Source organism: Palaemon carinicauda, chromosome 39 (assembly GCF_036898095.1).
Source record: "Palaemon carinicauda isolate YSFRI2023 chromosome 39, ASM3689809v2, whole genome shotgun sequence".
Lineage (NCBI taxonomy): Eukaryota > Metazoa > Arthropoda > Malacostraca > Decapoda > Palaemonidae > Palaemon > Palaemon carinicauda.
This window is the reverse complement of record NC_090763.1, coordinates 1,232,528-1,258,771: the sequence shown is the minus strand read 5'-3', so window position 1 is coordinate 1,258,771 and position 26,244 is coordinate 1,232,528. Positions and strand designations below refer to the sequence as shown.

General features: G+C 37.1%; 1 protein-coding gene and 1 long non-coding RNA gene across 2 annotated transcripts in view; one reads left to right on the top strand and one right to left on the bottom strand.

The window, feature by feature from the left end:
• The first annotated feature begins 4,645 nt into the window (after positions 1-4,645).
• On the top strand, positions 4,646-18,072 carry LOC137631489 (uncharacterized). The gene is made up of 3 exons (XR_011041893.1): positions 4,646-4,865; positions 5,641-5,761; positions 17,714-18,072. It is a non-coding gene; the product is annotated as an uncharacterized lncRNA (long non-coding RNA).
• Positions 18,073-18,694: 622 nt separating this feature from the next.
• LOC137630912 (CD109 antigen-like) overlaps positions 18,695-26,244 on the bottom strand; it is a 141,377-nt gene continuing 133,827 nt past the window's right edge. The window contains 1 exon segment of the mRNA XM_068362446.1: positions 18,695-18,889. Within this exon segment, the coding sequence (XP_068218547.1) occupies positions 18,695-18,889 (195 nt within the window).

Below are 26,244 nucleotides of genomic sequence, written 5' to 3'. Positions count from 1 at the left end.
CAGCTTTCCCTCTTATCTTCTGCTACTTTTTGTTCAGCTCTCTCTTGTCTTCCTCTCCTCTCTCTCCAGCTCTCCCTCTTGTCTTCCTCTCCTCTCTCTCCAGCTCTCCTTCTTGTCTTCTTCTCCTCTCTCTCCAGCTCTCCTTCTTGTCTTCTTCTCCTCTCTCTCCAGCTCTCCTTCTTGTCTTCTTCTCTCTCTCCAGCTTTCGCTCTTGCCTTTGCTTCTCTTTCACTAGTTCTGCCTCTTGTCTTCCTCTCCTCTGTTTCCAGATCTGCCTCTTGTCTTCCTCTCCTCTCTCTCCAGCTATCCCTCTTGTCTTCTGCTCCTTTTTCTCCACCCCTCACTCTCCTCTCTCTCCTGCTCTCCCTCTTGTCTTTCTCTCCTTTTTTCTCCTGCTCTCCCTCTTCTCTCAATCCACCTCTCCCTCTCCTCTCTCTTCAGCTCTCCCTCTCGTCTTTCTCTCCCTTTCCTCAAGCTCTCCCTTTCCTCTCCTCTCTCCAGCTCTCCTCTATCCAGAACTCCCTCTTGTCTTCCTCTATTTTTGTTCCAGCTCTCCTTCTTGTTTTCCTCTATTCTTGCTCCAGCTCTCCCTCTCTTTCTTGTCTTCCTCTTCCTTTTCTCCAGCTCTCCCTCTGCTCTCTTCAGCTCTCCCTCTTGTCTTCCTCTCCTTTTTCTCCAGCTCTCACTCTTGTCTTTTTCTATTCTTGCTCCAGCTCTCACTCTTGTCTCCCTCTTCCTTTTTTCCAGTTCTCCCTCTCTTTTCTCTGCAGCCTTTTCTCCTCTCCAGCTCTCTCTCTCCTCTCTCTCCAGCACTTCCTCTTGTCTTCCTTTACTTTTGCTCCAGCTCTCCCTCTCTTCTCTCTCTAGCTCTCCTTCTTTTCTTCCTCTCCTTTTTCTCCAGCTCTCCCTCTGCTCTTTCTAGCTCTCCCTCTTGTCTTCCAGCTCTCCCTCTTGCCTTCCTCTCCGTTTTCTCCAGCTCTACCATTCCTCTTTCTCCAGCCCTCCCTCTTGCCTTTTCTTTTTTTTCCAGCCCTCATTCTCTCTCTCTCTCTCTCTCTCTCTCTCTCTCTCTCTCTCTCTCTCTCTCTCTCTCTCTCTCTCTCTACTCTCTCACTTGTCTTCCTCTACTTTCTCTCTCTCTCTCTCTCTCTCTCTCTCTCTCTCTCTCTCTCTCTCTCTCTCTCTCTCTCTCTCTCTAATACTTTTAAAACTATACACTTTCATTACCAATATTACCTGTATTCTTAAATTCCATTTCAACCTCCTTCAATTATGTAGACTAATTCTTTTACATTGCAAAGATTTTCAACACTTTAGCCTGTATCTGCATTTCTTAAGGGGTCGTTCTTCACAAACTTGAAAACATTGATCTCTACAAAGTATTTTTTTTTCAATTCACCTTCAACCAACGTTAGTTGTCTTAGTAATAACTCCCAGAATTTTTATAATGTGTATAAAAGCATCTAAAATCAATATATTCATTTTGACAAATTTTTATGATACGGTGTTAAAGTGTGTCATCTCATGATACCAGCTGGACATTTTTCCCTCAAAAAGATAAGTATAGAAGTTTTGATCTGTGAAAAGCAATAAGTATCACTTAATCTGTCTCTTTCGGAAACTCGAAAAAAATATTCTTATTTGTTAAAAAAAATAATGAATATCATACAGAAAGGATATTGCTTCCTGTAAGTATTTGTTGAATCCTAAACAACAAAATTGATAGTCAGAATATAAATACTCTCGCCTGATATCGGTATCAGTAAACAACAAACATCTTTTCTAGATAACACCGAAGTTAAGGATCCTGGAGCTCCTCCCTGGAAAGTAGCATTTTCCCTTCAAGATTAGCTGACTCAGTGGTCAGTTCTTGAAAAAGGAAATGAGGATGTCATGACCATGGAGTGTAAATGATAAGTGAAGCTGTACATCGGAAAACACCATTACCAAGTGTGTGATAAGCTATTGGATGGACCTTGTCTTAAATGCTGTTTGAGATTCTTTGAAGGATAGATAACCACTCTCTCTCTCTCTCTCTCTCTCTCTCTCTCTCTCTCTCTCTCTCTCTCTCTCTCTCTCTCTCTGGTAGATGTAAACAATATTACTGTTACCATGTACTCAAATGGCGGTTCTTTCTGTGGTAAATGTAAACAATATTACTGTTACCGTGTACTCAAATGTCTGCCGCCAATTGGCACAATAAATTGATTACAACAAATTCTCTCTCTCTCTCTCTCTCTCTCTCTCTCTCTCTCTCTCTCTCTCTCTGTAATGTCATCATTAATAATCACAATTTAGCATCAGCCATACTCATAAGAAATAGGAAGCTTTAACAAAAATTATATTTCTTACTGTTTACTAGTAAATACAATGATTATGGAAATTCTCTCTCTCTCTCTCTCTCTCTCTCTCTCTCTCTCTCTCTCTCTCTCTCTCTCTCTCTCTTTCAAATTTCTCTTATTCTTAAGCTGTGGGTTCATTGCTCTTTAGAGAAAATCATGACAAACTATCCTTTTCTTTGGATTAGGAAAATTGAATATAAATATGATTTTAGCTTAGCTTTTATCAGCTGTTATGCCATTTTTCAAGGGGAAAAATTCGATCCTTTCTTTATTACACGTTTTTGCTTCCTTAGAGGAAACCTTGTTCTTTATTGGCTCAGTACATGTTTTGCCAGTTCCTTCTTAAAACCTTAGTTTATGTCATGCTCTTGAAGTACATATTCCAACGTTCTTGAACACATCCCAGAAGAATCCAGAGAGGTGCCAACTATTCTCACGGTTCGATAGACAAGTGTTTGAAGTGATGTTCGAACGTATGAACGGGGTATTTGGTTGTCGATCACATTAGTCAAATGGTTCGAAGAAAATCTGTTCTAGCCTGACTTTTGTGGACGAGGCTTCATTGTCCAAAAACCTTATGCACTTGTGACAAGTAGGTTCGACAACCGGGTTCGACGAACCATTCGACCGCGTAAACCCCGATTTAGTTTACATAGCAGGTGCTGCTTCCAGTGCTCGACCTATGGCTCAAGTCACAATACAATTCAATGCTCTTCTTTTAGCTGTCCTGAGACCTACTCTCACGACCATATTATTTGTAATATTTCTTAACAAAAGTTATCCTTTGCTCTCTATTTTTTTTTTAAATTGTTAGTCTGATAAAAGATATTTATATTATTTTTGTTATATAAGGATGATTTTGCAACCCTAGTATGCATTGGGCTTTTATTTATTATTGACAGCCTTTAATCCTTTGAATTTGAAACTATCACAAATGTTGATTTCTCCTGATTATTCAAATAGCCTAATGATCATAAGTGATTTCCAGACTGTAGAGTTGCTGTCAGTGAGGCTCTTCTTGTAAACATTTTACTCATTCAAACTTCACTTGTACACTATATCTGCTATAAGAAAAAATACTTTTTTATTATGAATTTTGCAGGTTGGTTTTGGAAAGGTTGTTCCTGATAATTTTTAAAGGTCCTTGATTGTAAGAAATACTTGCACAAGATTAGACAAGGCTGCTCCAGATCCTACTTTGCTTCAGTATCAATGTATACTTATTTGTGCTGAATTGTTGCTACATAAAATAGGATGGGTTCTTGATACCATCTTTTGCTTAATTCAAGAGGATTTAAAGGACTTCAACCAGTGAATAACAGACACAGAAGGTATGTTTTTTCCTTAAATCCTCCATTCTTAGTTAATCCAGTGTAAGAATATTTGTGAACACAATTTTTGAAAAACAAAATGTTTAATCTATTTCCCATGATGATATCTTCACATTCTCTATGGATATTTGTTAAAATCAGTTCAGAAAGGAGATTCTTGGATGGGCACACACTCAAATAATTTACATTTCTTCATTAATATATATGCATACTTAGCCTAGTTATCCTTCCAGAATATCATATTCAACGTTTTACAGATAGTCAATATTTGTGAAGAACATGACTAGGGTACCTGGTTGATGAACGCATTTGTCAAACGATTCTTATAAAGTCTGTTCTAGCCTGACTTTTGTGGACGAGGCTTCCTTGTCCAAAAACCTTAATGCATTTGTGACAAGCAGGTTCTACAACCGGTTTCGACGAACCATTCGACCGTGTAAATCCGGCTTTAGTTTACATAGCAGGTGTTGCAAGTGTGACAAACAGATTCTTTGCTACTAACAGTGTTTGACCTATGGCTTAAGTCACAATACAATTCAATTCTCTTCTTTTACCTGGCCTGGGACCTGCATGTATGTTTATACTCTCAAGACCATATCATTCGTAATATTTCTTGAAAAAAAAAACTATCATTTGCTCTCTAATCTATTGAAATTGTTAGTCTGATAAAGGATATCTGCCTTATTTTGGTTACATAGGGATGATTTTGCGACCTTAGTATGTAACCTTTGGGCTTTTAACTTATTGAAAGCCTTCAATCCTTTGAAGTTGAAACTATTTCCTATGATTATTTTTATTTTTATTTTCGTAATATTCAAATAGCCTAGTGATCATAAGTGATTTCCAAACTGTGTAAGTGCTGTCAATGAGGCCTATCCTGTAAACATTTTACTCATTCAAACTTCACTAGCACACTATCTGATATAAGAAGAATACTTATATATTATCAATTTTGCAGGTTGGTTTTGGGAAGGTTGTTACTGATAATTTGTAGAAAGCCCTTGATTGTAAAAAAAACTTGCACAAGATTGATCAAGGCTGCTCTAGACCCTACTTTGCTTCAGTAACAATGTTTAGTACTTATTCCTACTGAATTGCTGCTACATAAAATAGGATGGGTTTTTTATGCAATCTTTTGCATTCATACAAGAGGATTTACAGGACTACAACTAGTGAATGGCAGACACAGAAGGTATGTTTTTTTTTTTCTTAAATCCTCCGTTCTTCAGTGTAAGCTTATTATTGAACATAGTTTTTGGAAAATGAAATGTTTAATCCATTTCCTAAGATGATACCATCACATTCGCTATGGAAATTGGTTAAAATCAGTTCAAAAGGAGATCCTTGAGTGGGCATAAAATTAGACACAAATAATTTACATTTCATTTTTAATATATATGCATACTTAGCCTAGCTATCCTTAAAAAATATCATATTTAACGTTTTACAGAGAGTCAATATTTGTGAAGAATATGTGTTTTCTCTAAACCCCCAAAATAGTTTTTCACATACTATTTTTTTTTTCAAGCGGAAAATGTTATGCATTTTTACACTTAATGTGGTTACAGAGTATTTATTATATATTTGCATGAAATAATTAGCTTACTATCTTCCTGTATTAGTATTGTCTTACCATTATAGATCATAAGAACTATGTAACTGTCAGTCTTGCAGTATTTGCTTTCTTGTTTGTACTTGCCTGTTATATCTATAACATATAGAGTACCTGTATAATAGACAGAGGATTTTTTTTTCACAATCTTAAAGTAAGAACTTCAGCATTTAGAAGGCTCTGAATACTAATTTTCATAACTAAATTCTAGGCTTATGGTTATAGATGTGATTAACATATAAAATTTAATTCGCATCTCTTATTAAAGGCAGCCGCTATGATATTTCTTGATATAAGGCAATCTGATAAGCATAAAGTTTAGATATTTGAATTACATGCATACTATTTTTTTCAGGGATGTTCAAGGAAGGGAAAATTACTTGGTACTGTTAATTAACTGCAATCTCTTTGGGTATCAACAATTACCGTGGACTAAAGGAAAAGTTATGCTATCTTTAATAGGAAAAATGTGGCAAGTAAGTGTAACATTTTATGTACATCTTTTCTTTTGATTTAACTTTAGACACGTAATATTAGGATTTTATTACTTTGTTATGAAACACTGGTCACTTTTATTTTAAGACATGCTCTTTTTTTCACACATGCAAACCAGTTCTACTCGGATAAAACCTTTGTTTTTAAGCTGGGACTTTGTACTGTGAAGATCTTTCTATCACAGAAGTCAAGAAATTTGTTAACTGACCTAAAATCTAACATACCTCCAACTCCTTGTACCTTTGCTTTAAAATTGATGCATTTTTTCTAACTTGGAGTGGAAGGAGCTGTAACCTAGGTTTAACAACGGTTTGTATATTCACAAAGAGAAACTTGTAGTAAAAAAAATACTGTAATTGTGTTCATATAATTGACGCACCATTACTTTTCTTCACATTATTTGCTTGGAAGGGATGGCAACTGAAGCTGGAAACTGCTATCCTATTTGATTGGTGTCATCAGCTAAAGTAGTCATCCTATTCGAGGATTCTTAGTTACTTTTGCTTGGTAGGTCTGACCCAAAAGCTGGTGCTTTACCATGTAGATTTAAAATAGGTTTTGCTGCCCTTCGAGTTAAGATAGGGCAATGGTTAAGAACCGGGTCAAATCTTCCATTCTCAGTAGGATGAGCAAAGTTTTTACCATGGTAAGGGGAATTTGTCCTTTTAGGGTTTATTTGAGCCAAAGAGCTATAACTTCTTATGGAGAAATGGTGGCAAGACATTGAAAAGGTAATAAACTGAGGAAAAATACAGGTAAAGGGCTAGGGAATGGTGCAGGAATATTTCATGTATGTCAGTTCTACTATATCAGCTACAACTGACTGGCACCAAACACTGACTCAAGATTCATGTGTGTGTGAGTTGTGCTTAACTTGATCAGTTTGCTGATACAAATTGGTGGCACCAAAGGCTAAAAGGGAATATTTTAACCGTTAAACCTTGCGCAGAATGCTTCTTAAAGGTTATTGGGAAGAATTGTGAATCTATAAAAGCAGAGTGGAGACTTGATTCTCGGAGAGAGAACCTTTTTGTTGAAGGGACAGTCTTATATCTAATGATAGCTATAAGATTGGCTTTTTTTTTAGTTGAGTGATGTGTAATAGTCTGGGCAGAAGATTTATTAGTGGAAACTAATTGTGTGAATCTATGAATAAAGATGAAGTGTGTCTCTATATTGATGGAATAATTTGATATTATGAGATAAAGGACAGTAGGCAAGGGCAAATGTTCTATGGAAATATCTGACAAGAGAAGAGAGATATGCATAAACTCTTAAACATATGATTACCATTGCCATATCCAAACACAGATATCAGAATTATTGTTGTCGTCGGCGCCCACTCGTGTCCGAGTATTGGGTTCTGTCGTTAGCCATCAGCCTCCTATCTGTGGGGTGGGTGCTTATGTCTGATGTGGCTGTTAAGTCCTAGTCTGTGGTGGAAGAGTCGCGGACAGTGTTCACAAGGGAGGGTAGGTGGTGGGCGGGGCTGTTCTAATCGCTCTCTCCTTCTTCTCCTCCTAGCCTCCTCATTCTGTCTCCTCCTCTCCTCGAAGTCCACGGTGCCATGGTGTACTGTACTCCTCCAGGTTTTCCTGTCCCTGGCTGTTTCTTCCCATGAGGAAAGATCGATGTCAGTTAGAGCCAGGGTGCGCTTTAGTTGATCTTTATAGCGCATTTTCGGGGCTCCTCGTGGTCTGGTGCCCTGGGTCAGTTCTCCGTAGAATATTTTCTTTGGGAGCCTAGATGGATCCATCCTATGCACATGTCCTATCCAGCGGAGGCGGTGGTGGATGATGGTGGCCTCCATGCTGGTCAGCGAGGCACGTTCTAAGACTTCAATGTTGGTGGTGTGGCTCTCCCAGGGGATTTTCAAGATCTGCCTCAGTTTCATTTGCTGGAAGCGTTCTAGGTTTTTAAGATCGTTTTTATATAGCGTCCATGTTTCACATGCATACAGGAGCGTGCAGAGGACTACTGCCTTGAACACCATTATTTTGGTGGTCATTGTCAGTGCGTGGTTGTTAAATACGCGGCAGTTGAGTCGGCCAAAGGCGGAGTGGGCTGCCCTGATCCTGTTCTCCACGTCCTTTTTGCTTGTGGGAGCTGATGTTAGGATGCTCCCTAGGTAGGAGAACTGGTCCACCTGTTCTAACGGTTGGTCATTCACTGTGGTATTGAAGTTGGGGAGCATCAGTCCTGGTGGATGTTGGACGAGGGTCTTGGTTTTGTCTGTGTTGACTTGCATCCCAAAACGTTCGTAGGCAGAGTTGTATGCATCAGCTAATGACTGCAGGTCCTCTGCCGTCTGACCTGGGGTGGCATTGTCGTCAGCATACTGCAGTTCTCGCACTGCACACAAGGTGGTCTTGGTTCTGGCGAGGTTGAAAGCGCCTCCATCCATGCGGAAACGTAGGTCGACTGAGGGTGTGTCTGGGGGAATCTCGTTGAGCATTGCTGCGGTGTATAGCGAGAAACACGTTGGGGCCAGAACACAGCCCTGCTTCAGGCCGCCGTTGATGTGGAATGAGTCTGAAAGAGAGTTCTGGTGGCAGACTCTCCCAACCATTCCGTCATGGAGGGCACGCACCAGCTTGACAAAAATGGGTGGGCAGCCATATCTTTTGAGGACAGCCCACATGGCAGGTCGAGGTACTTTGTCGAAGGCCTTTTTTAAATCCCAGAAGATGAACATTATAGGCTGTTGTTGTTCGAGGCTCTTCTCTTGTAGTTGTCGCGCACAGAAGATCATGTCTATGGTCCTGCGGGAAGGTCGAAAGCCGCACTGGGACTCTGGCAGGACGTCTTATGCGAGAATAAGGAGGCGGTCAAGGAGAATCCGAGCGAAAATCTTACTCGCGATGCTTAGTAGTGATATTCCCCGGTAGTTGTTACAGTTCTCCCTGTCTCCCTTCTTGAAGATGGTAATGATGTTTGCATCGCGGAAGTCACTGGGGGGGGGGGGTCTTGGTCTCCCATATTTTCAGTATAAGGAGCATCAAACGGTTCCTAAAGCCGGGGCCACCGTGAGTGAGGAGCTCCAACAGGATGTTGTCTGGCCCTGGGGCTTTGCCGGGCTTCATGCGCTGCAGGGCCTTGTTGAAGTCATGGATGGAGGGTGGTAGTGCTATCCAGTGACGGACGGGATGCTGCGGGGTCATTCGCAGGAGATCGTCTGGGGTGTCTGCTTGGTCATTGAGGAGGTTCTCAAAGTGAGACCTCCACCTGGCCAGGATGCCCTCGCTGTTGGTGATGGTCGTGGCCCCATCCGCGTCCTTCAGGCTGCCCACTGATGGCCGTGTGGGACCGAATATTTCATTTGTTGCTGCATAGAAGCTGCGCAGGTCACGTTGGTCAGCGAAACTCTGTATTTCTGCAGCTTTTCTTTGCCACCAGGTGTTCTGGGCTTCACGGATCCCTCTTTGGCAACCAGCTTCAGCCACCTTGTGAGCACATTTGTTAGCTGCTGTTGGTTGGTTTTCCAAAGTCAGGCGTGCTTGTCGTTTGGTTTCAATGAGAAGAGAGATGGTAGCATCATTCTCATCAAACCAATCCTGCCGTTTCTTGGTGGTGTAGCCTAGTGTTTCCTACGCGGCACGGGCCATGGCGTTTCTGAGGGTGGTCCAGTGGTGCTCAACAGTGGCCTGACCCACGGGGTCTGCGAGCTATTGTTCGCAGGCCTCCTTGTAGTTCTGTGCCACCTGTGGGTTGCGGAGCTTACTACAATCAAAGCGTTGGTGTGGTACGCTGTCAGGTGCCCTTCTGGGTGGTCGTAGGGTCGTCACGGAGAGTCGGGAGATGAGGAGTCTGTGGTCCGTCCAGCAGTCGTCCGCTCCGGGCATGGATCGGGTGATGCGGACGTCTCCTCGGTCTCTGGCTCTGGTCAGGACGTAGTCCAGGGTGTGCCAGTGTTTAGACCGTGGGTGTCTCCATGTGGTCTTTTGTCGCTTTGGTAACTGGAAGATGGTGTTGGTTACCAGAAGTTGGTGTTCTGCACACAGACCCAGTAGGAGTTGGCCATTGGCGTTGCAATTTCCAATGCCATGGCGGCCGATGATTCCCTCCCACAGGCGATGGTCTTTGCCTACTCGGGCATTAAAGTCGCCAAGCACAACGAGCTTGTCATTGGCGGGCACTGCCTGGATGGTGCGGTTGAGCTGGGTGTAGAAGGCAGCTTTGTTATCATCGGTTGAGGTCATAGTCGGGGCGTAGACAGAGATCAGGGTGAGGTGTCTGTCCCGCGTGATGGGGATGCGGACAGTCATCAGGCGCTCACTGATGGTCTTGGGAGCGAGGTTGTGCTGCTGCACTAGCTGGGAACGGATGGCGAAGCCGACACCGTGGATGCGAGGCTCCTCTTGGGCCTAGCCTTTCCAGAAGATGGTGTAGCCTGTTCCAGCTTCCCTGATGTTGCCCTCTTCAGGTAGTCTGGTCTCGCTAAGAGCCGCCACATCAACAGTGAAGCGGGCTAACTCCTTGCAGACGAGGGCTGTACGTCGTTCCGGGCGGTTGGTGTTCGTCACGTCTTGGAGGGTGCGGATGTTCCATGCACCTAAGGTTAATATTTTTTTCTTGTTGTTTCGACCGCATTAGTGGGATGTCCGCCAGCCGCAGTGAGCTGACCAGACGGGTTTGCCGTGTCCGATGTTTACCCCACCTTTTCTAGGGGCCTCCCCATATGGGGTGGGCTGCGGTGTCCTCAATAGGCCAGCCCAGTCACGGGTCCAGCTGCCGAACTCTGGTGTCACGGCACCGTCACCAGAGAGCGACTGAATCTTGGACTCGCCGCCTGAGTGCAGTCGTGGGCTAAGGGCTTCCAGCTATCCAGGCCTGCCCCCTTCACCCACGGTGCTGTCGCCTCAGGACTTGCTGGTGGTGATGATGATGGTGAGAAAGAGATGAAGAAGGGTGGAGGAAACGACAGAATGCCAGTAGCTCGGTATATAGTTTTGGGTGGTCGTGGCTTTGCAACGGCCATGCACACACACTTGGCCCACATCGTTTTCACCGTGGCTCAAGACATATGAGACAGGCGGCTTCTCCGATGTTGGTTGCATCGGGCTGCCGGGTTCTTGTTATGTCAAGTCCCGCCTTGTTGCCTGCCCGACAGGCATTGCCCTCTTCCGCCGGCGCTGGAAAGCTCCGCCGTTGGGGTCTTGTTTAGTTTGATTTTGGAGTTTTCCTTCTCCTAGCCTTTGCCTATCTTTGTACATCAGAATTATAAGCCACGAAAAAATGCAGCCATACAAGATGCCCCAAAATATACAAAAACTCACCTTCTTAACTTCTCAATTTGAGAAAGGAGGGAAAAGGTTTTAAAGCTTCTGCTTGATTGGCACAGAGCTAGATGAAACGAGAGTGGAGCCTTTCTAAATGTGGACAACCTGAAGATCTTAGCAAAACAAGGAAAGGTTGTTGCTACCTAAGGTGTTCCGATGACAATATGATGGAACAAGCTTACCCATGATTCTTTGTGTATACAGAAATTGTTGTGTTGTTTCCCACAGGGTATGATGTTACCATTGATCTCATTTTGTGTTGTGAGGGGGAAATATATTCAGAAGGCTATAAAGGTTTAAAGGCAGAGGCAAAGGACTGTTGCAATGACCTAGGTAGCAGGACAATACCTTACAGACTAACCATATATATACATAAAGCATCCAAGCCCCTCTCCACCCAAGCTAGGACCAGGGAGGACCAAGTAATGGCTTCTCATGAATCAGCAGGTAGACCTTAAAGTGCCCCCAAATCCCCATCTGTAGCTCAAAAGGAAATAGGCGAATAGGCCACCACAATCTCAGCCTACTTATTCAAGAGTTTATTGTTTTACGAGTGGGGACTACTCATGATTGAAGTGATAGGAATGAATAATGGGAGTACCTTCTTGGAGGAATAACTTTCCCTGTATCCATTATTACAGCTCTTGAGATTTTGGAGGCAATAGTATTTAAATCTTGGCGAGGAGAGGTGGAGTCTGTTAAGCTGAAATATATATGAAAAGAGTATTTTCTTTATTATTTAATTTTGTACTATATTTTCCATGCCCTTAAGGACAAAAAAAAAAATAAAAAAATAAACAATGACAGCCATGAGAGAATTGCTCTCAAAATCTTCTGATAATAGAATGATAGGCAAGTACATAATTGAGACTTGTGTTAGATAAGAGATATCAGTTAGACAGAGATATGATCTTAGACTGTGAATTTAAAAGTAATTACCTGGCAAATCAAAGCTAAATGCCCATGATAAATCCAAGAAAAGAAGGAAAACTTATTCAAGAATTATGTAAGGGAGAGGAAGATTATGATAATTAGAATTTGGTTTATGAAAGTAAGTAGGGCCTCCTAAGAATGGAAGTCAAGTAACTGAAAAAAATAATAAAGAGCCAAATAGGAGAATATTTTTAGAATTAAAGGAAATACAGAGATGTATTTTGACTTGGGGGAACATTTAAATAAAGTAATGAGAAGATTTTGACACTGCAAAGATATTTTTTCTTGAATTATAATTTCTACAACTATAATGGAGAATGATGAAAATATATAGAGAAGAAGCAAAGAACAAAACCTATAAAGGTAAAATTCTCAGCTAGATACCAACAACTTGGGAAATCCTACTTGATGTCTTATTAAAAATGAATGAAACGGTAAAATTTTGCCTTTTGTGGGATGTACCAATAAGAAATGTATTTGCATATTATTTTGGGGTCATGCAAGGACGGAAATGCAACATATCAGGAGGATTCATTACCATTTCAAGTGGTGAGATATTATTTAGATTCACTTACTTCTTTTCTATACACAGTAGAAGCACTAAGAGCAAGGTTTTTGAAGAGACTTAGATAGCAAGGCTTGACAAATGATTGATGTTTTCGCTACAAGTTGGAAGTTCCTGGTCTTGGAAAAGTGTTATACATCAAAGATTGTAAGATTTCTGTGTTCCTCTGCATATTGGAAGCACATAGAACAAGGGATTGGAGAAAGTATTAATGCTTTAAGCTGGATTCAAGATTTATTCTTTCTTCTTCATGCTAGAAGTACTAGGAGTAATGTCAGTATGCATGAGTGATATTTTTCTCTGCATGCAAGCATTGCTTGGAGCAAGGCCTTGGAGAAAGTGTTAGATATATATGTAACATGTGCAATTAATTTGCTTCTCTACACTCATAACAGGGCCTTGGAGAAAGTTTTAGGTATCTAAACTGTAAGCAGCAAAGCTTTCAAAAATGTTTTCATATGTCTTATATGGATGCAGGATTGATATCTTTCTCTACATGCTGGAAGCACTAAGAGCAAGGCCTAGGAGAAAGTGTTAACATCTTCACTATAACATAGGATTGATGTTGTTCTCTACATGTTTGCCTTTGATGTCATTATGCCAGAAAACTTAAAATCTATCTATCAAGCTACATCTTGGAAAAAAAACAAGAGCAACTCATAGGAGGAGGCTATAAGTCTAAACTGGGAAAAAAATTCTCCTCATACAGCAAGCATTAAGAGCAAGGCCTTAAAGGTGTTAAAATCTATGATGGATATAAGATTAATATTTTCCTCTGTATTCTGGAATTTGAGGAATTTGAGAGTTTTGATGTCAAGCTGTATGAATGAAGATGAAAGGTGGTGAATACAGTGATAGATTTCTTCACTTGATATAGATTTGATGTTTCTCTCTACATAATGAAACCAGACAGAGTGAGGTCCTATAGAAATTGGTATTTTTTATGTGCTAGAAAAGAGCAAAACTTTGGAGGAACTGTTACATGTCTACACTGTATATGGAATTGATATTATCCTCTTTATACTATGAACACTAAAAATAAGGCCTTGGATTGATTGATGTTAAAGCAGTATGAAAGATTGATACTCTCCTCTACCTGTTAAAACTACTAAGAACAAGACCTTGAAGAAAGTGTCTTAGGTTGATGTAGAATTGACATTTGTCTATACATGTTAAAAGCACTGAGATAAGACTTTGGAAAAAGTGATAGTTGTCCAAGTTAGGATGATACTTGCTGGAAGCAATAAACCTTATGAAAGGTGAGTCGTCGTCTAAGCTGGCTCCACGGTCGATGTTTTCTTTCCTATGCTGTAAATGCTAAGTATAGGGTCTTCTTAATTAAAAGTGAGGGATGTCAAAGCTGGGTGTATGAATAATGCGTTCTTTTACACACTCAAATCCTTAAGAACAATGCCTCGATGGAAAATTAACTTTAATTATGGAAATAATTCTGGGAAGACCTCCATGTAACAGATGTCAAAATTTTAACTGTAGTGATACGGTATGTAATCTGTCAAACATTACAGGAGATTGTTCTACATTGACTTTGTCATTACCAACAACTCCACCTACACAAAGCATGGGGTAGTGCACCATAACTGAAAGTGCTGAACAATAATTTAAGCAAGGCGAATGAAGCATGGAGTTATTTCATAAACAAAAGGTTAGTCATACCAGTACATGAACTATACCAAAATTAGCCTTTTGGCACCAAATGACCATTAAGGTTACAGAAAAAATATAACACGAACAACCTTTGACAACAAATGATTATCAAGATTATTGTAAAAATTTGATATAGCACAGATGACCTTATAATAACAGATGACCTTTAAGATTGCTGGAAATTGAAACATAACCCAATTAGCCAATAAGGTTACAGAATAGTTTCCGCACACACACCTGAATGTTCATAGCCAGATAAAAACCAGTAACATCAAAATAAAAATCACCTAGGCATTAATTTAGAAGGGCCACATAGACACCTATACTGACTCCAGTGTTCAGGGATGTCCTACGGTCCGGATGATGTTAAGTTCTTCAAAGTTTTGGTGCGCAAAGCTTCTTATTGTTCAAGTTGTTGTCATGCCTCTGTCCTAGTGACTAGATCTTGTTTCTCGGTAAGGACGTCAAATAGGGAACCCCACTACTACTATTCCATTGGTTTAAGGGGGTTCTTCAGCCCAAACGATACACAAGAATATCACTGGTGGTTACCTAGGACAGGGCATATGGGGTAATGACCCTGGAACTGCCTCATGACACTGAGGCATTATCAAAGTCTTCTTCTTTCCCACTGTTATCCCTACATTAAGGGGTCAGTTGCCTGATGAGCTGTCGCTAATGCCAGCTATCAAAGGCATCCTCTTACACCAAACCTCCTCTCTCCATATCATCCTTCACCTTTCACGCCATTTAATTATCTGCCTCCCTCTTGGTCTTCTCCCCCTAACAGGTTCCTCCCTAGCCCTCCTCATTCCCTCCGCACAATCCATCTTTAACACGTGCCCAAACCATCTTAATCATGACACTCTTATCATCTCTGTAATCTTTACTCTGTCTGAGGAATTATTAAAGTAATAGAATAATAGGGGGCAACTCCACTCGTCTCTTGAACATGGCTGAAGATTGAATGGCTAGTTTCAAATGAGCCTCATGTTTACCTGACAAGGATTCATATAGGTGAAGGCAGAGATGCATCAGACATCTAGGCCTACACAAACTTGAGGTGCCATGCTGGATCTGGAAATTGGGATTAATCCCTCTGTAGAAGCAATGGTTTTGAAGAGTATCTATAAAGAATACAAGGTGTAGTCTTGTGGTTCTCACGAAATATGTCTGCAAATAAAACCTAACTATCTGGGATAAGTAATAATTGTATGAAAATGAAAATTGGCAGAAGCTGTGCATAGAAAACCTTAAAATTCCTAAACGACACCTGACTTGGAATTAAGCTGAGATATTTACATCTCTCTACTTAATTTCAAGTCTAATGTAAAATTAATATTCAAGATTACTGAATAATTCGTTGTGAAATATGATGCTTAAGGAATCAGGATCCACTAAACATTTCATACAGGCATCAAAACCAGTTCTATGGAAATCCACCTGTGTTATGTCACGAGCATTAAAGGGTTAATTAGGAAATGGAAGGCGGGGGTAGCTAAATTAAATCATGGAATGGATAAATAAGGATAGAAAAGATAAAGATAGAACTGGAAGGATGAATCGCCACAGCCTTGTAGAAAGTCACATGGCAAAGCTGGCTCTGGGATTGGTGTTTCCTTCTATAGGCTGGAGGCACTTAGTAGAAGGCCTTATAAAAAGTAATGGATGTTAAAGCTGGATGTATGATTGATGTTTTCTCCTATATATTTATAACACCATGAACAAGGCTTTTTAGAAAGTAATAGGTTAGATGTCAACAATGGATATAATAGAATTGATGTGGAAGCACTAAGAATAAGGCCTTGTAGATAGTAACTCATATCAAAGTAGTTTGTAGGAGTGATGATATCCTCGACATGCTAGAAGCACTAAGAAGGCGGCTTTTTATAAAGTCTTAGATGTCTATACTAGATGTGGAATTGATGTGTTTATTTTTATACTGGAATCGCTATGAATAAGGGCTTGGAGAAAGTATTTTTGTAGATGTCAATGCAGTATTCAGGATTGATCCTTTCCTCTACATGGTAGAAATGCTAAGCCTTGTAGAAAGTGATAGATGTTAGAGCTTAATGTAGGAATGATTTTTTTTCCTCTACATGCTGGAAGCACTAGAACAAGGCCTTGTAGAAAGTAATAGATGTCAAAACTAGATGTAGGATCGATTTAAGCTTTCCTCTAGATGCTGGAAATACTAAGAATAAGTTACAGGAGAAATGGATAGATTTCCACCCTGTATATAGGGTTGATGTTTTCCTGTAGTATACATACTGGGAAGACTTGAAATAAGGTGATGTAGAAAGTGATAGATGTCAAAGCAGGATGTTGAATTGATGTTTCCCTTTAAGTGGTGGAAGCACTAAGAACAAGGCCTTGAATAAAGTGATGCATTCCTCTACATGATGGAAACACTTAGGCTAGTAGAATGTGATAGATATCAAAGCTTACTGTTGGATTGATGTTTTCTTCTATATGCTGGAAACACTAGGATTGAGGCCTTGAAGAAAGTGAGAAATGTCAAAGCTGGATGTAAAGTTGAAGTTTTCATCTACATACTAAGATGAAGCCTCTTTTAAATAAGGAGCAATATTAAAGTTGGGCATAAGATTGATACTGAACTCTCCTTGTATGCTGGGAACACTTTGAAAAAAGCCTTGGAAAAAGTGATAATGTCAAAGCTAATGCAAGAGTGACGCTTTCCTCTGCATGCTGGGAACACTATGAACAAGGCCTAGGAGAAAGTGTTTGATGTCAAAGCTGGATGTGGGATTTATGTTCTTCTCTACATGCTGGAAGCACTGAGAGAGAGGTTTAGGAAAATGTACTAGAGGTTTAATCTGGATGTGGTAATGATTTTGTCTTCTACTTACCAGAAGTACTAAAAGAAAGGTCTTGGAGAAAGTTTTAGTGAGCTTTATGTATGGTTGATCTTTCACTTAAAAATGTGGAAGCACTAAGAGCAATGTGAATGAGAAGGCTATAATATGAGTGCAAGGGTCAAAAGGGTATTGCACAGACACCTAAGTAATGGTTAGATAACATTGTGTGATTAGGGATTTTGGGGTTTTAGCTCCGACTATAAATAACTCTAGGCTTTCAAACCTATGTAAATTGTTTACATTTGTCATTTGACTATTTGTTTACTATAAACCTACTTAACATAATAATAATATCAAGGTAATAATGATCATAGCATTTCCAGCATTAATCCTTTGGCTTTATATATTATAGCCATTAATTTGCTAATTGATTTTAAGAGCTTTGATCTCAATAGATCTTTTAAAAAGAACACTAAGGTCATAAACTATTTTTATTTTTTTTTTTCAATCAATAAATATTTTTATTTATCTTTTCAGCCATTTCCTTACACAATAATGTACCCAAATGCCTTTATATGGATGTGGATATATAAATCTAATTTTTGTAATATGTAAGCACGAAAAATATTGGTTATTAAACATCTTTATTAATGTCTTTTTTTTTATTTACAGGTAATTCAAGAACTGGAAAGGAAAGCAAGCATTGTTGAATATTTGTTTCCCTTCAAAATGACTCGTAGAAATGCTGTCACACAGTTTGCTGATAGATAGACCAAGGAGCTGTTTTAATGTAAAGGATATGATTTTATTACCTAAGACCTTTAGATGACAACTGTTAAGGTTACTTGAACTATTTTCATCATCATCAGGATTATTCTTGTTGTTTAAAAGTATCTTGTTGGTACTTAGTGGGTAGCCACGAGATCTTCTGTATAAGTCCCATCACCTTTAAAGATTTAATTTTCTTCATCTCTTGACCTGAATAGTTCTAATCTTTAAGTAAGTAGAAAAGTAACTTTGGTAACTCTATTACCTATTAACTACTATGACGTTTTATATATATATATATATATATATATATATATATATATATATATATATATATATATATATATATATATATGTATATATATATATATATATATATATATATATATATATATATATATATATATATATATATATATATATATATATTAGCTTGTCCTATTTTGCCAGTTAGAAGGAATATCATCTTGGTCAATTCCATTATAAAGATGGAGGAAAAATTAATCAAATGTATTACTAGTAAATTAATCACCCATGATATACTTAACTTTTATTAAAAAGAAATATATTTTACTCTTAACGTCACACATACTAATTGCTTGAGCCTCATTAATGTTAGGCTTTCACTACATTTCTCTCTGTCCTGTTTCTAAAGATAAGCAGCCGGAGGTCCTGTCGAAGTCCTGGAATATAATTTTTCTTAGAACCATTTTCTGACCTCCCCACGTTATATCTGATGGGGGAAGGGATGTCTTTCAGACAAGCTCCTCAAGGTGGAGGTGTATCTCTCTCTCTCTCTCTCTCTCTCTCTCTCTCTCTCTCTCTCTCTCTCTCTCTCTCTCTCTCTCTCTCTCTCTCTCTCCATTGTAATCTGATTTTTCTGGCCTACCAAGTTATATCTGATGGGGGAAGGGACGTCTTGAGGACAAGTTCTTCAAGGTGGATGTGAATATCTGTCTCTGTCTCTGCCTGCCTCTGTCTTTGCCTGTCTCTGTCTCTGTCTCTGTCTCTGTCTCTCTTTCTCTGTTTCTCTGAATAAGAAATAAATGTTAATCCATGATATCTCCTCGAGTAAAGAAACTTGAATAAAGAAATGAGTTTTCTCAGAGAATTTTATTTTTCCTAAATTCTCAAAACAACATTTTCATATCAAAACTAATCATATTTCTTGAATGTTCTCAGAAATTTGATTGTAACGTTGATTGTATTATATGAATGTTTCGATTTTCTATATTTTAAAGCTTGTATGTAATCTTACCAACAAATTTATGTTAATTGGAAGAAACTTCTGTTGAAGTTATGCTGTACAGTATGTAGCTACTCATTACATGAAGAGTAGAATTGTGTTAATATGATTGTAAAGATTTTATTAGCAGATGGGTAAACGAATTCGATATGGTGGAGTAATCAGGAATTGTAAATGGAATTGATTCCAGAGTAATGAAGAGTTTCCTTCAGGAAATTTATAAGATAGAATGTTTGAAATATACTCCGGAATCAAATTCCAGAGCATTTGGTAGGTGTGGTAAAAAATCAATTCCAGAACTCTTATGTAATATAATTTTTAATCTCTTGTTAGAACTTTATTTAGAAGCTGTACTCAGCAGTAACACCAGGGACACTTGAACTCTACTATGGAATTGAATTCCAGAATACTTTGGAACAATACTTGAAAAAATGATTACAGAAATACTTAGCAAATATTCCTAGGAATTCATATGTAAAATGTTTCCAGGTCCAGCCATGAATGGAAACCACAATTTAACTGAACTTCTATTTCATTCCCTATCAGCGAGAATTATGTAAATGAATTTAGTTATTCTTGTGAAGTAAGTCCAATATATTTCAGGAATACTCAATGAATCTAGTAATTCTTGTGAAGTAACTCCAACTTATTTCAGGAATACTCAATGAATCTAGTTATTCTTGTGAAGTAACTCCAACTTATTTCAGGAATACTCAATGAATTCAGTTATTCTTGTGAAGTAACTCCAATATATTTCAGGAATACTCAATGAATCTAGTTATTCTTGTGAAGTAACTCCAACTTATTTCAGGAATACTCAATGAATCTAGTTATTCTTGTGAAGTAACTCCAACTTATTTCAGGAATATTCAATGAATCTAGTTATTCTTGTGAAGTAACTCCAACTTATTTCAGGAATACTCAATGAATCTAGTTATTCTTGTGAAGTAACTCCAACTTATTTCAGGAATATTCAATGAATCTAGTTATTCTTGTGAAGTAACTCCAACTTATTTCAGGAATACTCAATGAATCTAGTTATTCTTGTGAAGTAACTCCAACTTATTTCAGGAATACTCAATGAATCTAGTTATTCTTGTGAAGTAACTCCAACTTATTTCAGGAATACTCAATGAATCTAGTTATTCTTGTGAAGTAACTCCAACTTATTTCAGGAATACTCAATGAATTCAGTTATTCTTGTGAAGTAACTCCAACTTATTTCAGGAATACTCAATGAATCTAGTTATTCTTGTGAAGTAACTCCAACTTATTTCAGGAATATTCAATGAATCTAGTTATTCTTGTGAAGTAACTCCAACTTATTTCAAGAATACTCAATTAATTCAGTTATTCTTGTGAAGTAACTCCAACTTATTTCAGGAATACTCAATGAATTCAGTTATTCTTGTGAATTAACTCTAACTTATTTCAGGAATACTCAACGAATTCAGTAATTCTTGTGAAGTAACTCCAACTTATTTCAGGAATACTCAATGAATCTAGTTATTCTTGTGAAGTAACTTCAACTTATTTCAGGAATACTCACTGAATTTAGTTATTCTTGTGAAGTAACTCCAACTTATTTCAGGAATACTTAATGAATTTAGTTATTCTTGTGAAGTAACTCCAACTTATTGTATTAGTACTAAATGAATCTAGTTATTCTTGTGAAGTAACTCCAACTTATTTCAGGAATACTCAACAAATGTCGTTATTCTTGAAAAGTAACTCAAATAGTTGTACTAATACTAAATTAATTTAGTTATTCTTGTGAAGTAACTCCAACTTATTTCAAGAATACTTAATGAAGTTAGTTATTCTTGTGAAGTAACTGCAACTTATTTCAGGAATACTCAATGTATTTAGTTATTCTTGTGAAGTAACTCCAACTTATTTTAAGAGTACTTAATGAATTTAGTTATTCTTGTGAAGTAACTCCAACTAATTTAGTTATTCTTGTGAAGTAACTCCAACTCATTCCAAGATACTCGATGAATTTTGTTAGTCTTGTGAAGTAACTCCAACTCATTCCAAGATAATCAATGAATTTAGTTAGTCTTGTGAAGTAACTCCAACTCATTCCAAGATAATCAATGAATTTAGTTAGTCTTGTGAAGTAACTCCAACTCATTCCAAGATAATCAATGAATTTAGTTAGTCTTGTGAAGTAACTCCAACTCATTCCAAGATAATCAATGAATTTAGTTAGTCTTGTGAAGTAACTCCAACTCATTCCACGAATACTCAATGAATTTAGTTATTCTTGTGAAGTAACTCCAACTTATTTCAGGAATACTTAATGTATTTAGTTATTCTTGTGAAGTAACTCCAACTTATTTCAGGAATACTCAATGAATTTAGTTATTCTTGTGAAGTAACTCCAACTTATTTCAGGAATACTTAATGAATTCAGGTATTCTTGTGAAGTAACTCCAACTTATTGTATTAGTACTAAATGAATTTAGTTATTCTTGTGAAGTAACTCCAACTTATTTCAGGAATACTCCATGAATCTAGTTATTCTTGTGAAGTAACTCCAACTTATTTCAGGAATACTTAATGAATTCAGTTATTCTTGTGAAGTAACTCCAACTTATTGTATTAGTACTAAATGAATTTAGTTATTCTTGTGAAGTAACTCCAACTTATTGTATTAGTACTAAATGAATCTAGTTATTCTTGTGAAGTAACTCCAACTTTTTTCAGGAATACTCAACAAATGTCGTTATTCTTGAAAAGTAACTCAAATAGTTGTACTAATACTAAATTAATTTAGTTATTCTTGTGAAGTAACTCCAACTTATTTCAAGAATACTTAATGAAGTTAGTTATTCTTGTGAAGTAACTGCAACTTATTTCAGGAATACTCAATGTATTTAGTTATTCTTGTGAAGTAACTCCAACTTATTTTAAGAGTACTTAATGAATTTAGTTATTCTTGTGAAGTAACTCCAACTAATTTAGTTATTCTTGTGAAGTAACTCCAACTCATTCCAAGATACTCGATGAATTTTGTTAGTCTTGTGAAGTAACTCCAACTCATTCCAAGATAATCAATGAATTTAGTTAGTCTTGTGAAGTAACTCCAACTCATTCCACGAATACTCAATGAATTTAGTTATTCTTGTGAAGTAACTCCAACTTATTTCAGGAATACTTAATGTATTTAGTTATTCTTGTGAAGTAACTCCAACTTATTTCAGGAATACTCAATGAATTTAGTTATTCTTGTGAAGTAACTCCAACTTATTTCAGGAATACTTAATGAATTCAGTTATTCTTGTGAAGTAACTCCAACTTATTGTATTAGTACTAAATGAATTTAGTTATTCTTTTGAAGTAACTCCAACTTATTTCAGGAATACTCCATGAATCTAGTTATTCTTGTGAAGTAACTCCAACTTATTTCAGGAATACTTAATGAATTCAGTTATTCTTGTGAAGTAACTCCAACTTATTGTATTAGTACTAAATGAATTTAGTTATTCTTGTGAAGTAACTCCAACTTATTGTATTAGTACTAAATGAATCTAGTTATTCTTGTGAAGTAACTCCAACTTTTTTCAGGAATACTCAACAAATGTCGTTATTCTTGAAAAGTAACTCAAATAGTTGTACTAATACTAAATTAATTTAGTTATTCTTGTGAAGTAACTCCAACTTATTTCAAGAATACTTAATGAAGTTAGTTATTCTTGTGAAGTAACTGCAACTTATTTCAGGAATACTCAATGTATTTAGTTATTCTTGTGAAGTAACTCCAACTTATTTCAAGAATATTTAATGAATTTAGATATTCTTGTGAAGTAACTCCAACTCATTCCAAAATACTCAATGAATTTAGTTATTCTTGTGAAGTAACTCCAACTCATTCCAAGATACTCGATGAATTTAGTTATTCTTGTGAAGTGACTCCAACTCATTCCAAGATACTCGATGAATTTAGTTATTCTTGGGAAGTAACCAACTCATTCCAAGATACTTGATGAATTTAGTTATTCTTGTGAAGTAACTCCAACTTATTTCAGGAATATTTAATGAATTTAGATATTCTTGTGAAGTAACTCCAACTCATTCCAAAATACTTAATGAATTTAGTTATTCTTGTGAAGTAACTCCAACTCATTCCAAGATACTCGATGAATTTAGTTATTCTTGTGAAGTGACTCCAACTCATTCCAAGATACTCGATGAATTTAGTTATTCTTGGGAAGTAACCAACTCATTCCAAGATACTCGATGAATTTAGTTATTCTTGTGAAGTAACTCCAACTTATTTCAAGAATACTTAATGAATTTAGTTATTCTTGTGAAGTAACTCCAACTCATTCCAAAATACTCAATGAATTTAGTTATTCTTGTGAAGTAACTCCAACTCATTCCAAGATACTCGATGAATTTAGTTATTCTTGTGAAGTGACTCCAACTCATTCCAAGATACTCGATGAATTTAGTTATTCTTGGGAAGTAACCAACTCATTCCAAGATACTTGATGAATTTAGTTAGTCTTGTGAAGTAACTCCAACTCATTCCAAGATACTCGATGAATTTAGTTATTCTTGTGAAGTAATTCCTCATTCCAAGATACACGATGAATTTAGTTATTCTTGTGAAGTAACTCCAACTCATTCCAAAATAATCAATGAATTTAGTTATTCTTGTGAAGTAACTCCAACTCATTCCAAAATAATCAATGAATTTAGTTATTCTTGTGAATTAACTCCAACTCATTCCAAGATACTCGATGAATTTAATTATTCTTGTGAAGTAACTCCAACTCATTCCAAGATACTCGATGAATTTAGTTATTCTTGTGAAGTAACTTCAACTCATTCCAAGATATTCAATGAATTTAGTTATTTTTGTGAAGTAACTTCAACTCATTCCAAGATACTCAATGAATCTAGTTATTCTTGTGAAGTAACTCCAACTCATTCCAAAATACTCGATGAATTTAGTTATTCTTGTGAAGTAACTCCAACTCATTCCAAGATACTCAATGAATTTAGTTATTTTTTTGAAGTAACTTCAACTCATTCCAAGATACTCAATGAATTTAGTTATTCTTGTGAAGTAACTTCAACTCATTCCAAAATACTCAATGAATTTAGTTATTCTAATGAAGTAACTCCAACTTATTTCAGGAATACTTATCGAATTTAGTTATTATTGTGAAGTAACTCCAACTTATTTTAGGAATACTCAATAAATTTAGCTATTCTAGTGAAGTTACTTCAACTCATTACACGAATACTTAAAGTTTTGTCTATGTATATTCAGCAAAAACTGCTGCAACAATATTCAATAAATTTCGATCGAAAGAAAGTCAATTGAATCTCATATTTTGAAAATTGCTTTATCAATTTCGTTAGATGTTCATATAGGAGCTTATTTAAAGTGCTTTAATGTTTTTTTTTTCTGCGTGACACTTCAGATTTTCCATTATTTATGTAGTTCGTTGGAGTTACTTATTCTCTCGCTCTCTCTCTCTCTCTCTCTCTCTCTCTCTCTCTCTCTCTCTCTCTCTCTCTCTCTCTCTCTCTCTCTCTCTCTTTTCAGAATAAATATCGACATTCATATATATATATATATATATATATATATATATATATATATATATATATATATATATATATATATGCATATATATATATATATATATATATATATATATATATATATATACAGTATATATGTATGTGTGTGTGTGTTTAGTATTAATTTTTTATGAAATTCATTAAAATTCTAAGTTAAATTCTATCAATACTATTATTACCATTGTTACTTCTAAGATCAATGAGACTAATAATGATGATAATGATAATAATAATACTAAGAATCTTTATATTATTATTATTATTATTATTATTATTTAGTTACTTTCCCTTCCCCCCTTCTTTTTTTTGGGGGGGGGGGGGGGCGGAGGGTTGGTGAGGAGAGCTTCTCACCCCATGACAAATTCCTGTTCCAATATAGTAAGCTTTAACTCATTAGTATGAACACCAAGCCCCCTTGGGGCTATTATCCAAAATCACTAAGTCATGGGAAGCATATTATTTCCATGCGTCTCCTAAATTTTGAACATCAGTGACGAAAAACTGGCTTTTTAAAGCATCTTTCAAGTCGCCAAAGTGGACATTTTGAAAGCAGAAGTCGATCTTTATATTTCTGAATGAGAGATTTATAAACCATGTTTCCATTGTATAAGTTATAAAACATTGAAGTTATTAGCTTAGCAGTAACCTACAGATCGAAGGCGGGGTTTAGGTCTATGGCGGATGAGGTCAGAAAATCATATTAGTAGGCGTACCCCTTGGAGGCGGAGCCATGAAAATGCCCATTTAAGAGCCACCGGTGGCTGTTAGCGGGCAGTTCCTCTCCGGCCAGCGCAGTGCTCACTTCTCTCTTCAAGAGGTAAACTCAAGCTCAGATTTGTTTATTTTAGTGTATTTTTTACGTGAGTGAACTTTTCATCTTGAAGATTTTACTTTAACAATTTACCTGTTGTATGTTTAAGCGCGATCGTTTGCTTATAGTATTTTTGAATGTTCTCGTATTGGTTAATTCATTTGTATATCGGTTTTTATTCGTTTATTTTTAGCTCGAAGGGTCTGATTTTATTTAAACTTCATATATATTTTTCTTACACACTGTTCCTCTACCTAGCTGCCCCTATTGTAACCTATCAAGCATAAAGAATTTATGAAATGGAGCGTGTTGTAATCGCATTTGTAACAAGTTTTATTTTCGTGTAAGATTACTTCCCTCGAAATCATTCAACCTTAGAATCCACGATAAAACCTAAATGTTTCTTTAATGAGTAATTTATGCCAAGTAATTACTGATATTGGCTAATACTAGACTCGATGTTCAAAGATATCTCAAAATATTATTGGAATTTTTATTCACTCGGGAATCGACAGTCACGTGACCAAGCTTCAAGCTTTCCTGATGAATTTTTTAGTAATTTATTATTATTATTATTGTTATTATTCACAAATTAAAGTTTGTTAAAACAGTTTGGAAAAGCATTCTTGACTTATCATAATATATTTTGTACTCTCTCTCTCTCTCTCTCTCTCTCTCTCTCTCTCTCTCTCTCTCTCTCTCTCTCTCTCTCTCTCTCTTTTTGTCTGTGCCCCCCTTCTCTCTCTCTCTCTCTCTCTCTCTCTCTCTCTCTCTCTC